Source organism: Tympanuchus pallidicinctus, unplaced genomic scaffold (genome assembly GCF_026119805.1).
Source record: "Tympanuchus pallidicinctus isolate F22 unplaced genomic scaffold, pur_lepc_1.0 scaffold24, whole genome shotgun sequence".
NCBI classification, from domain to species: Eukaryota; Metazoa; Chordata; class Aves; order Galliformes; family Phasianidae; genus Tympanuchus; species Tympanuchus pallidicinctus.
The window spans coordinates 5091198-5105704 of record NW_026294741.1 but is presented as its reverse complement, the minus strand read 5'-3'; the positions used below and the strand labels follow the sequence as shown (position 1 = coordinate 5105704).

At 41.1% G+C, this 14507-nt stretch overlaps 1 protein-coding gene across 1 annotated transcript; it reads right to left on the bottom strand.

Annotated features, from left to right (window-relative positions):
* Positions 1–2148: 2148 nt before the first annotated feature.
* PSPH (phosphoserine phosphatase) lies at positions 2149–6850 on the bottom strand. Its single transcript, XM_052689240.1, has 5 exons — positions 6563–6850; positions 5845–5979; positions 4480–4625; positions 3541–3689; positions 2149–2335 (listed from the first exon to the last, which is right to left on the bottom strand). The coding sequence occupies exons 1-5, from the start codon at positions 6781–6783 to the stop codon at positions 2225–2227; spliced, it is 762 nt and encodes a 253-aa protein (XP_052545200.1). The 5' UTR covers positions 6784–6850; the 3' UTR covers positions 2149–2224.
* Positions 6851–14507: the final 7657 nt, after the last annotated feature.

Genomic DNA, 14507 nt, shown 5'->3' with positions numbered 1-14507 from the left:
TTGGCATAATGCTGTGTTTCCATAGCAGTCACTGGCAGGAGGTACTGTTGTGAATGTTAACATCTCTGTGGCACAAAGCCCCGCGTTAGTGGAATTACATACACTCGAAGCATGTCACAATGTTTGTAGGATCTCTAACTGTAGCCATGTAGCAAGGTGTTTGTAATTCAATAGAAAACTGCAACAAATAGAAGCACTTCTTTGCTTCATAGCTGTACAGTTGTACAGAAATGAGCTGAATAAGAGCAGACGGGGTTTATGCTTGTTCTGCCCGTGCACTCTTGCCTAAACAAAGGCAGGATTGTACATGGGCTGCCCTTGGAGCTGGCTGAGATTCTTCCCAGGGAGAATTTAAAAGAGATTATGTTTAATACTCCTAGAAGAGCTCGTGAGCAGCCTGCCACTTATGGGCTGTCTTGTCTTTTGTGGAGATATATTAAACTATATAGAAATATGCAGTATAACTGTATCTATTTGTTTCTGTTTGATTTTTTTTTTTTTTTAATCATTCTGCTTTCCTAGTGTTGAAATACTGTTTGTAACTTACTGCCTCTGCTTTTTGCCCAAAGCTTGAGATGGCATTGCTGAGAGCTGTCACTCATCACTATCCATGGCTCTGTTTCTCCCCTTTCCCCATCTATCTTTTCTGATGATACAGCAAAATGGGCAAAACATTTAATTGCTTTTAATTGCTGATGGTGCTTAAATATGGACAGGATCACTTCACCTTGATTTAATCATATTAAATTAAGAAAATTTTGTGCAAGTTGTGCAAGCCAGTAGTGGTTATCTTGTGGAGACAGTGTGAGGCTCTGGAAGGTAAGCATGTCACTTTTTAATCTTCCAATCTATGCAGTGTTTGGTGGGTTGGAAGAGGTGAACCTAAGAGTTACAGCATTCAGACTGATGTTCAGTTTCAGGTTTATTTGTAAGTACACAGAACATATGAGCCTGAGAGTTTTGTTCCCAGGACAAGTTATGTCATATCAGCCCATCTTTCTCCTGCGACGTTATTGTGTGGATGGAAGTGGAAGACATATCTTTCATTTTGTCATTAGTCAAGCTTTTTACATTATCTCAGATGAGATCCTTATAAGTCAGGGAAATAAAAGTACTATCGTGTGTCAGCAGTGCTGGTTAAAAGGACACACAAGAGATATCAGGGATTTGCTGACAAAAAAAGCACAATTTATCAAGTGAGTTCTGCATAAGGTCTCGCTTGGATCAGGCACTGTAGCAATAGCAGACACTCTTAAGAAACAAGGATTCATTAGCTGAAACCTCAGAGAAATACTTGTTTAGAACAGGTTAGACTTCTGGCACAAACAGTTTGAGGGTGGTTGATCCACACTTGAGGCAAAAAAAGAGACCAGGTAAGTTTCCCACTGTTTTCTTCATCAGTAGACATTTTGTAAAGATAGGTGAGTCAGCCTCCATCCAGTTATAGGTTGACAGAGAAGAGATTGTTAAATAAATAAAACACTTAAGTAAACAGTGCTACCTTCTGACAAAACTACAGTTTCAGAGTTGGCTGGTAAGTGTTTTAATGAGGTAGGTGAAGCATCAATTGCCTTAAAATATGCTTCTGGGATACTGACGAATATTGCGTATACCTTGAATTTGCATGCATCTCATGTCTTTTAGGCTCCATAGGTTGAGTAACAATGATGTTGGGTAACAGACTACACCTCAGGTTCTCCTGTAACCATATTTTAATGAAATCAACGTTCTATAGGTAGGAAATACTACGGAATGTTCACTGTTTAACCTAATTTGGAGATTCTTTGGAATGGAAACTATTTACCTCTCAGATTATATTATTGTTGATTAGACAAACTTCTGTTGATGGCCACCTCATTTTTCTTTTGCTACCCCAACGAGATAGAGGTATTTGCTTCGGTGGTTTTGCAGCAGCAGGTACAGAACATTAACCAGGGGCCATTCCATTAAAGTGTTATTAACTTATTGATACTTACCTTGGGTCTTCACTTCTAAGTGAATAATCAGCTGACCTTTCCACTTTGGAGAAGATGTTTTCAAAAGATCTTTATATTTTCATTGCAAATTATTTGATGAGCATTTGCACCAGGCATTTCATATAAGAAAAGTACCCAACACTCAGAATCATAACAAAAAACAGAACACAACTTTGCAAACAAATATATGTTTAATTGCATTTTATAGATGTCTTACAGCTGTTAAATATATTATTCTACTGTATAATTTATCGTTCTTCCAGTTCCTTTAGCAGTTCATCAAAATGAGTAATGTACCATTTGGCTTTCTCCTTTACTTGCTTTCTGATTACATTTCCTCCAAATCCAATGAAGCAGTCCTTCAAAACACAAAGAATGGGCACATATATTATTGCAGTCCTGTTTAAGGTATGGAGCATTTCAGCAATTAAATTTGTTTATAAGATTGTATTTTAAAATTAGCGTTCTTCCCCACCTCTTCCCCTATTCATTTCTATAGTTAAGAACAGGAACTTCATTAACATCTAATTTCATGCCACTTTGGTTATTAGAGTTTTGTTCCAACAGCAACAGTAACTTCCAGGTTGTCCAGATCTGAGATTTGTGCTGAAAATCTGATGTGGCTGTGATGCAACACAGAGCCTTGCTATTCAAGAATGAGTTAACACTGAACATGCATGCAGCACCTCACAGTTGTCCCCATTCTGTTTATCTTAACTCTGTTTACCTCATTTCATAGATACCAAAAGTAAACATTAACCATGATTTCAATCATTAACCATGAACAGTCATCTTTCTAGATTTTAGAAAACCAGCTGCAGTGAAAATAATGTTTAAAATTTCCACTGCTGCTTTTTTGCATTCGGGTAGAAAATATTAAGCAATTAATAAGCTCCTTTGATCACGCACATACTTAATGGTAAGGGACCTGCTGCCATAAGTCACATCAGCAGTGGCTCTCAGAGTTTGTTCCTGTGCACAAGGACACCTGCCCCTAACACTGGCCAACCAGGGGCACTGGGGTATTTTTTTGTAGAGAAAGGTGCCTGTGACACCATTAGGATCTCTCTCATCTCTGAAATGACCACTGATAAAAGCTGTTTTTCTAGCTACTTATTCCATCCCTGAGATAGGGCTATCTTCAAAGGTATCATCACTTTGCAGTGAGATGAACCCTATTGCTAGGCTGGTATCAAGTAAATCGTGCATCAGATCTGTGTCAGATCTTCATACTTAGCACCATTTATTAGCGTTCAGAAGTGGAATCTTGATAGTGATTGAACCTCTGTACAGGGCCCTGTGTGGAGGCAAACACTGGCAGTGTAGGTGGGAAAGGCAGACGTGCTATCAGCTTGATTTGCAACAAGTTGCTAGGCTTTATGCAGGTCTCTTGGACAAAGCCAGCACCCTGGCTTAGGGAGTGGAACATTTACTGAGTTTTCAGATGAGAGAAACCAGACAACGCAGCTTTTCTAGAGGAAAGTGCCTACACAGATCCCTGAAGTACTGCAGCTCTTCCTTGAAGTCCTATAAGGAATTTAAGCTGCGGTTTTTAAATACTTACAGCTGGAGGACAGGCTTCCATGTCTGTAGCTCCATCTCCAATCATAACTACTTTCTTAAAGTGGAACTGTTCTTTCAGATGAGTGATAACCTTTCCTTTTCCCCCTGATTCAGCTGTTGGTTGTGTTTCATCAAATCCTGCATATTCTCCTAGAACAGTAGAAGGACGAGTGAGACACAGCATACTTTCATGTCAGTGCAGAAAGATAAATGCCTATGGTGTTTTCTTCAGAATGCAGCTAATTACATGCAGTCCTGTAAGCTTCACAATCAGCATTCCGAAGAAGTAATCAGAAGGTAAGCATAAAAATCAGTGTTTTACCTAAGTCTTCAGTAGGCTATGAGCAGAAATGCTAGGACAAAAGTAGAAACCCTGTATGGTAGTGTGTCAAATCCATCCCCAGCCACTCTAATCCAGTCTTTCTGGTCTAAACATTTGAAAAGCCACATCCAGTATGAAGGATAAACAGTGTACAAAACACTAAGTAAGAACCAACCACATTAACCACAGTTCTACTTGATTACACTAGCTTAAAGTCCAAAGCAGCTGCACTAAAGTTAAGTTCGTTGGTCACCATACATACCTCAAACTCACTGAAAGTGAAGTTTGCTTCGGAAAGCAGGTAAGTGTAATAAGCTCTTTAAACTTGAAAGAGTGAATGAAATTCTGCTGTCAGCAACTGTAATGCTTTTTAACTTTGGCACAAGTTGCAGTTTAAAAGTACTGCTCTATTTCATTTATCTGAAAAGTGACTTAAACTCGTGTTTTTGGAGAAGTCTTGTAATTTTCCTGCTTGGAGACAGACTTAGTCTTGGAGCTGGCTGGATTGGTAACAAGGCAATTTAGTCTGGACAATATCTGTAGTACAATATCTGACAGTTTGAACACCCAAAAAATGGCACTAATTAGTAGAGAAAATAGCTGTTAGGGGAACCTCACCATTAAAGTAAAACTTCAGCCTGTTTGCAAAAACATTTGCTGTAGGAATGTTCAGCTGTAGGGCCACGTGCTCCACGATGCTCTGAAACCCCCCGGAGACCAGGAAGACCTGAACCCCTCGTTGATGAAGCCTGTTCACCAGCTCCCTGGGAAGAAAGAAAGTCACCAAGTGTGAGAGCCAGGCAGCAGCTGGTATGTAAGGTGTGTAAAGGGATACGAAGAAAGCCAAAATACATCTTTTCTAAACAAGGCTATCCATATGTTTTGTTAATGCACTTTACTTAGGGTGTATGCCGCTTTGCAGCTCCATCCTAATCTGCTCCTAGAAGTTTTTCCATCTTTTCTTTGCAAGTTTGTGCTGGAAAAGAGCTGAGCAAAACCATCTTGTCTAGAGGCAAACAGGTATTTAGTTGCTCAGAAACGAGCACTGCCTAGAGATGTTTCCTTTACACTTTCATATTGTTCATGTTTATTCCCCTGAACAAATGAGACCAGATCCAGTACACATTGTTTCCTGAAGCTCATTATAAAACTAGCAAGAAAAAAAAATCTTTGGTACTGAAAAAGAGCAGAGAATGTAGAGAACATAAAACCACTGCACAAAAATGCCCACAGAAGTGGGCTAAGAAGTATGCAGAGTGCAAACATTGTCTAACTCAGAACTGCTTGCCCAAATACTCCGTGTAATAGAAGGCACCAGAATTACAGAATGAAGTTTTCAGACATGATTAATGTCAGTGGGACTTAAGGGCAGGCAATTAAAAGCTTTACAAAAGCTGGCTGTAGAGGCAGGAAGATCAGCATACAGTGATGTAAGCAGTAGAAGTGATAGTAGTAACAGGAGAAATGCTAAATGCTGGAAAGCAAAGTGGAGGCTTAAAAGAGGCTACCCAGAGAGGGAGGAAGAAAGGGAAGGAGTGAAAAGGAAAATCATGTGATTCTAAACACAGAAACAATGTTCCCTTTGTGGTTGCATCTAGCTATGCCTTCTACAGAAAAAGCTGAGCATGTGCTTCATTTTAAGGAGAAAATACAAGCACAGTGTTGTCTTAAACCTACTGTATGTGCCAAAAAGAATTTAGATTTACAGCTATGGCCAGAATTCATAGTAAAGGAAACATTTCAGTTGTTTGAAACAATCTGAATAGCAAGAAAAACCTTTCCAGATAAATTAAGGTTTATTCTAAACCCAAAGGTGAATATAAGTATGTATTATATATATATATATGATGATATTTAAGTATGTATTTGCCCTTTGTGATTTTTTTTTAACCATTAAAGCCTCACTAATGTCACAGAATTTTGTTGATATATTCTATGCATTTTTAGAATACTGATCATTAGGCTATTCCAGTTTTTTCTTACCGTATTCCTGGCGTTAGCTGAGGTGGATTGTCAGATATTAACTTTTGCACTTGTTCATAGGAGGGCCGTATGAGTCCTAGTCGTGCTGTTAAAGCTGCTTTGAATGTCACAGTGCCACCCATAGCTCTGCGGGTCCTGAATTGAGATCCAAACACAGCAGATCAGTGACACTTAACAAGTTGAGGCTTTTCCCAGGGACTTGGTTCATTAGCACTGTCAAGGAATAAGCTAAGAGCTCATTAGTTCTAGTTATGCCATGCTGCCTACGTTGTAGAGGACAAGATTGGTACACTGAAAAGGTTGGTAGTAATCACTGGTGGAAGAGCTGCACAGATCAGACTCTTGTAAGACCCAGTGGCACAAAGGAAAACAAAAAAACCAAAGGTTCTTTCTGTGAGTGCAGTGTGAACCATTGGAAACACTGTTCCTAAACTGCAGGCTGACTGATGTCTCTGAAATTAACAGGACTTTGCTGCAAGTTTCAGTGGAAACATCAGCCACAAAGAGGTGAAAGGAGTTGTCCCCTCTCCTCCTTCTCATAGTAAGGTTCTAACACCTCATGCTGGTATGTCAAAGAAATGTACTTCAGAAAATTTTAGTATAATCCTGTTGAGTGGCTTCAGAATTTTTAAAAAATAGAGTTATTTCATTATGCTCAACCTCATCCAAGCTTACTTTTTACCACTGTTCATGTGAAGTAAACAGCAAATATACATACATCTCTGCAACAGCATCTCCAACTCCGCAGAACTTGGCAAGCTCATCGATGCCTTCTTCCCTGATGACTGTGCTGTCCACATCAAAGCACACTGCGTCAGCGTTGCGGAAGATTTCTTTCATCTCCAGAAGGGACGCCATCCTTTTAGGAGCCTTCTTACTGTAAGAAGATAGGATGCATTCTTTCTGTGAGTCACAGTACAGGACTCCGTCTTGAGCCATTGGAGCGACTGATCTGGTGGTGGCGAGAAGGGTCGAGCACAGCCTCCTAGCCAGCTTTTATCAAAGTGTGAGCAGTGGTGGAAGTCTGGCTCGGCTGCTGATTTGCTCTCTGCTGTTGCTGCCTACTGATGTTCAATTTACGTGATAGGTGGGCTGTGGAGCTGTGGACAGCTGCTGATTTGCTCCGCAGGTTCAGCCCATTGATGTTCATTACGGGTTCAAGGCTGTAATACTTGGCATTTGCTCAACCATCAGATTGCCAACTACTGTATATGACTCAAAATTCTCTCTTCTTGCCTCAGCTACTCAAATAGATCTTGATTTCTCATCAGATCCCCCAAGTGCTGTATCACATTAGTTGCCCCTTAAGCACATCAGTGAGTGCTAGTCCCTACATCATGAAGATTTCAGTCCTTTTCTATTAATATAATGTGGTGATACCTTAAGGGGTTCAGTGAAGTTCCCAAACCACAACTTTTTCCATAACAAAACCTGACAAAGGTTTATTTTCTACCTTTTTACATCTGTTCACTTGAAGGTGTTGAGTGCTTCTGCAGATGAGACGCTCAAGATGTTAGTCAGAATATTTTTAATCAACCCTCCAATCTTGTGCTTTATGCTTTCATAAGGGATCGTGTGTGGACCTCACTATTTACCAATCTGTACATTTAGACACAACTTTCGATCTATCCCATGTCCGCATTTTTGCTGAAGTTCAGTTTGATTCTCTCTTTGCATCTCCCAGACTCATGTATAATTGACCTGGGTGGCAGATGCTTTCTTTTTTTCTGGGTTAGAGGAGAAATAGCTTTAACAGCATATCATATCGATTCATTCTTGCTCAAACTAATTTATTTTCCTCCTATATATTGTGTAAGTTTTCATGATGAGAGCTCTTATACCCACAAATTTCCACAACATTTTTTTCCCCTGTTTGTCCAACAATCCTTTGCACACAAAAGATATCCATTGAAAATGGGGGACCAGTTGCTACGTATCTTGCTGTGGAAGAGCCTGGGAGCTGAACATACTGAAGTTGCTCACCATCAGGAGTCATCTAGGGACCACCAATGGTAAGCATCGGTGCTGTTTCCTGAAGTGACTTCTGTGTGCCTGCTGAGAGGTCACAGCTCAACAGCTAACGGTCAAAGCAGCAAATAGAAGCCTTTGCTTTTATTCCCACTAGGCCTGGTTGTAGACGATGGTCTTTTTCCTGCCATAAGGCAGAAGTGGTTGTCCAGGTGCTTTGGGGTGTTCAGATTAAAAGCTGCTGTTCAATCTGCACTATTATTGCTGGGCTAACTCCTAAAAGTTTCATTTTTATTAAGTTCTTAGTTGCACAAATCAGCATTAGAACACACTGCTTAACCAAGGACCAATGCATTAACTGCTGTTTAGAAAATTGGGATCAAACCGAGCTAACTGCTGTCTCAGTCCCTCATTGAAAGATAAAATAAAAGTCTGCATAATTAAGCAACCGAATCTTAGGAGAGAAACCTGTTGTGTAGAGCTAAGAACCACATTTGTAAGTTAATCTCAGTTTACCAGGTAGATACCAGTGTTAAATATGGAAAAGAAAGAAAGAAAAGACAGCAAGGCATGTGACAGATTAAAGGCAAAGCCATGAAACAGGACTGCTTAAAAGGATCTTCTGGCTATGCTTGAGTTTTGTGGTCTGAACATGGCTCTAATCACCAAAGTGGGTTTGTGGCTTTTGCACAAGGCTGCCAAGGTGATGCTGTTTCTTCCTTAACGTTGCTTTGTCTTGCAGGTGTGGGTGAGATTTGGAGAGCAGATATCATCAGCCCATAGTTGGACAGTCTCTGTTCTTGGTGCATTGGAGCTGTTCCCTGCACAGACATATTGTAAGACTGACCTAACCTTGAAAGCTTCATTCACGAGAGAATTATTTGCTGCATTTATAGCACTGTACATACAAAAAAAACTATTATGGGCCATCAGCATGACATAAGAGAAAGCAATCTCTTTAGTGACACGTGTTCCCTTGGACAGAGACTGGTTCTGAGCTAAGACCTGGCAGCAGGTGGACACGTGAAACGTGAATTCCAAGTTTACTTTGCATTAGCCTTGGCTTGACATTGACTCCACAGCACAGTTCTGTGCTTTCAGTGGAAGATGTTGATTTCCTGAGCATGAGGGCTTTGACTTCAGGGCAGGACTTGACAGCCATTTGCATCTACTTGTGCACTAACATTTTTTAAATAGCATGTCATTATTAGTGTTTTGTGGTTTTTTTTCCAGCTTACTGGAAATTATAAAGAATTTAGCCATGGGTTTGGTGCCAATTTTCAGGGTTTGCTCTACTGGACAAACTTGTTGCATCACTGTTGTGTGACATTTGCGTCATGTTCCAACACTGATTCCTTATTATGCAAAGCAATCACATTGCCTCATGCTAACCTGAGGCTGCACTGCAACATTGCCATAGTATGATGCAATATGGCTGCGTGGTGACAGCACTGTTATGTGATTCCTTGGTGAGAACTTGAAATGTATTTTTGGAAACGTCTTCACAATTTTAATCTGATAAAAATGTTATAGTTAGACACACTGGGAGGAGGAAGGAGGAGACATTAACTTTTCCTTCTCCCTGCTACCCCCATTTCCCATACTTAATTCTCCTCTAAATATTCCTTACAACGATGAAAACGCTGCTTGAGCCTCATTTCGATGGACACATGCACAAAACTGTGGCTGGAATTAACTCTGTCTTCTTTTTGTTCTACACAATGATTCTTCCTGAAGAGTTGCAGGCTATGGTTTATAATGCCTTAAAATGTCAAATTGTAATGGAAGAATTGTGTTTTTGAAATGCAGAACAGAGCAATAGTTCCCGATCTGCCTTAGTGTATGACTTGCCAAAATCCTTCTATGTTCAACTGAAGGTAGGCATTGAGTCCTAGAAAACGCAGGCTCATCTGTGGGAAATGTATCATCACACAAGTTGGAGACCTTGTGATCAACTGCAAAATGGTGAAATTCGTATTGGATCAACAGTACTGGAGAACATTTGGGGAAGTTTCAGCTGCTGCAGGGAGTCTTGCTCGTGAGAAAAACAAATATTAGGAGTTAAAGGTTGTTAGCTTGGAGTGAAGTAAAGTGCTTCTGCTGTGGTCGGCAGAGCTCTAGGGCTGACCATCACCTCCAGAGGTTAGCAAATGCCACTCCAAACACTAACATACCCAATTCAGTGACTTGTGAATTTTTTTTCCAAAGCCTAAATGTAAATGAGAGCATAAGGCACGGCTAGTTGTGATTGAGCAACAGGCCACGGCAGTAAGGGAAGTAAGTAGAAGAGGGTCTGCTCCTTTCTTTGTTTTCAGAATGTTCACTAGGCCATCCTGCCATGGCATTGAGCAGGCAACTGCCTAGAATTCAGCACCAAGTAACTTTGCAAGGGAAATAAGGACAGACACAGTAGCTCCTATGGCCAGGGAAATGGTCATGGCTTGGCCCCAAGCCTTTAGGTGTTCAAGTGTTTGGACACCTAGCTAAATGGTTTAACTCTCATGCTGCCCTGTGTGAAGTCAGGAGTTGGGCTCAATGATCTAATGAAGTTGCAACAGGGAAGATTCATGTTGGTTATCAGGAAGAGGCTCTTCACTGAGAGGTTGGTCAGGCACTGCAACAAGCTTCCAGGGCAGTGGTCACAGCACTGAGCCACTGGAGCTCAAATAGAGACTGATTTTTGGGTGTTCCTATATGGAGCCAGGAGCAGGACTCGATGGTCCTTGTGGGTCTCCAACTCAAGATATTCTGTGATTCTTATCTACAGGTAGGTGTCATCTGGAAATGTGAGGAAACAGAACTGAAGTTCTGCAAAACTTCTCCATGGGCAGATCTCTAAAGGATTTAGTAAAGGAATAACAGTTTTTAATTCCAGAGTGTTATGGGCCTCTGTGGATGGGAGAGATTCAGTTACTCTGAAACACGGACCATCTGATTGCTTAGATGCATCAATGCTTTTATGAGATGGTAAGAAGAAAGAAATTCCCACAACTAATAATTATGAGTTCTGCCTCTGTATGAAAAAAGTTGGGTAGAAAATCTCTGCACCCTCAGCCACTGGAAATAGGAAATCTATTTCTATTCTATTATTTCCATGCTGGAAAAGTATCCATGCAGCAAACATTTCAACAGGTTTGATAATAAAATATAGCGGGGAAAAGATGAAGGAAGAAAATTGGAAAAAGACAAAGCAATGGACAAAGAAAAAGCTGGAGAAGGTGTAAGAAAAGTGACAAAGGGAAAGAGGTAGGATGAAAGTTGAGAAGCAAATGGACAAAAAAGAAATCAAAAGGGAAAATGGCATTTCCATGAGATCTCCGTGCCTCCAGACTGCATTAGAACACTTGGAAAAAAACTGGCATTTCCATAAGAAATAGGATCTCTTTCGTAACAGAGAGGGTGGAGTCACAAAAGCAGGCCTAATAATTATGTAAGAACACATGCTAAAGGAAAACAACTGTAATCTTTTGTTTGCTGACGGGTCAAAGAAGGGCATGTGCCACACTGTGAAAAGCTGGAACATCTGCAGTATCTGCTAGCTGTAATGGAAAAGGAACCTGCAGTGGCACCCAGAACTCTGTGCGTTCTGTGGCAGCTGCATTTTGATGAGAATTTGATGAGATCTTAACATATCCAGCGCGTCTCCACCTGTGAGCTTTCAGAATTGCTGTCAACTGCCACTTTGTATTATATACACACCTACTGCTATGGGAAAGAATGAAGATTAAGTAGATCTTGATGAAATACTACTTAAAATATCTTTTTAAACGGATCGTTCAGGAATATCCTCAGTGTGCAAGCAATGTTTGTGATTCTGATTCACTTTCACATTTAACTGTGAGCATGAGCACTTCAGCTACGGGTGCACAAGAAGACCAATTTTGTTCTCACTTTGCCCAGAGTTGTTTTCCTGGCACCAGTGAAGTCAGTCTCACTGGTTTGGATGAGAACAAAGTCACTGTGAGATACGTTCTCAAGCCCAGAAATGTTTCATTGAACATGCACTTAAATTAACAGAAAAGCAACCACATAACACTGTTCCCATTGCAGTGATGGGAAACTGCTGCTTAGAGTATGAGGGTCAGAGAAGTTTGTTCTTGAATCTTTTCTTAGGACCTTTCCCACCCCAGGTATGATTCTGCTCATGAGAATATCCACAGCAGAGCTTCCATGGTAGCAGTTTAAACAAAGCTGTTAGTCCCTCATTGTTGCTAGTCCTACGTCTGTAAAATGGGATTAGAATGGAAATACATCTTTGTTATATTGAGGTTTAATTCTCAACATTAGCAGTGTGTTCTGAAAGCTTAAGAAGAGAGATTATAAATCGAAACACATTAGCTATACTTAAGCAAATTGTTGCTATGTATTCCTGCAAGTACTTTAAAAGTTCAACCCATCCAAAACTGGGAGTTTCTGTGGTTTTTGATATGAAAATAGAAACATTCAGTCCTGAAACTCACTGAGGCTGCTTCTAACTTCCAGGTTTTATGTTCAGATTTTAAAGGTAGTATCAGCAACCTGTGTGCAAGTCAAGAGATGGATTGTTAGCAGCTGCACGCTGATATCTGTACAGCAATGCCAACAACAAATTTATTGAAGCACATTTTAAAAGGTAGCTGAAAAGGGCTGGAGGAACCTGGTGGATGTTGATAGACATCTCCCAGCTCTCCAATCTCCTCTTGCCTTTCCTGCCAAAATGATGATGCTTCCCCCCTGCATGATTGCATCATTCATTCATGCTGCTGCTATAAAGCAGGCACCACACTGCTGCATCTTGCTGAGCAGCACACAGCCCCAGCCTAAGAGATACAGTTCATTGTCTGTGCAAGAAAAATATGTTAAGTGCTATGGAACTGAATACACCAAATGCCAACCCCTTCCAAACTGAGAGAAAAAAAAATGTTCCCAATGACTTACAGTGTGGTACTGGCCGTGGCTGCTGCTGCTGCTGCTGCAAACCTCTTGGCTGCACAAGAAAAGAACGGATCAGCTGAGACCTTCAGTCACATAAATGCAACGGCACGGGCTGATCTGGAAGAAAGCCGCATTTTGTAAATCACTCTTTATAATCTGCTGAGTAAGCCGGCCTGGATGTTTTTTTTAAATGGTTGCACACATGTAACCAGAGAAGTCCAGCTGTTCGCTGACAGGCGTAGGGAAGAGGTGTAACCTTGCCTGCGTCGGGGGAGGAGCCGCTCGGGCCCAGCGCGGGGCGCTCCCAGCATGGGTGGGCATGGCTTGGCAGGGAGCAGCCAGCGCGACTGATGGGGAGCTGAACTGCTGCCAGGCTGGGCACGACGCGAGGCAGGTGTGAGCAAACACACGTACCTCCAGGACGAGGGATGAGAGGCGAGGAGGGGCTCTGCCAGGCGGCGGTCAGGAGTTTCTCTTGGCGTGCAATCAGAGGCGTGGGATACGGCTTGCTTTCGCTGCAGATGAAAGATGCATTAAAATGGCAATATTGCATTTAAGCTTCTAATCGACAGCAAATCAGAGTATGCATTATTACATAAAGAAATCTGAAATCAAAATTCATCGTGAGTTTTGAAGGCAAATTCAAATCTGCTTCATAAGAAGGCTCAGTTTTGTTTACCCAGATAAAATGTTGTCAAAGGCAATAGAAAAACTGCACAGCCTGTCTGTGCGTGTGCTCTGGCATCATGCAGAAGGGCTTTCTGCAAACATGGCTGTGGGCACCAGTTAGCAAACAGGACGCTGCCAAGCCACAAGTATGAAGCCAGTCACTTGTTTCAAGGTCAAGAAAGCCAGAGTGCTGATTTAGCTGCTTTTATTTGTTTGTGATAGGAGTCTTATGACTGCTACCCATCTGGAAAGATTGTTCTGCACCGCTGGATACACCGGTCACTTTCTATGCATGATCTCTTTTGCAATTCTGGCATTATTTTCCTCAATCTTACGAGCGTGAACTGAATCAATACCCCCTTTCTGTGCTTCTCTGCCCATGCCTTCCTTTATGTCTTTTCAAATGTTCTTAGCACTCACATGAACATTTGTCAATGTAAGCATCTATCAGTAAGTTCTCATATCAGGTTTGCTGTTGTGTTTGGTCCTTTGCGTTAGTTTTATTGTGGCAGCACAGTATGTTTGAAACAGGTTTAGAAATTGTTCGTGTAAATAAGGTTAAATAAAAACAGATCTTGATAAGGATGGCAGAACACTGCTTTCCGCTAAGATAAGCAGTGTGTTATTTCACTTGTGAGAATCACCACTGGGATTTCATGCTGGATATTCCCTTTACTTGGCTTAGTTTAACAGAACTGTTGGATTTAATTCACTTAAATATCATGTTAACAGTTCTAAACTGGTGTAATTTGTTGCAGCTCCAGTGATTCCAAAGGACAATTTAGGCCTTGTAAGCCTCTGCCCTGTATTTGTGCTATGCATTAAAAGCAAGTAAGTAGAACAGTTCAACAACCACAATGAAAAGACTGAAAAGTGAATAAAAGCTTGTGGTGATTTCTGAAACATGCAGCAAAGTGGGCATTTGCTGTGAAAATGCTAATGAGCAATGTTATGATACTGTAACATAAACTCCCTGCAGACCCAGGAAAGAACCACAGAAAAATCTGACTGGATGCATGGAGAGAATGCTCAGGAGTTAACAGCACGGCTTAAATGGATTCAGCACTTCTGTATGTGACTGCGGAACCTCTCCATCTGTGCAAAATGTGGAG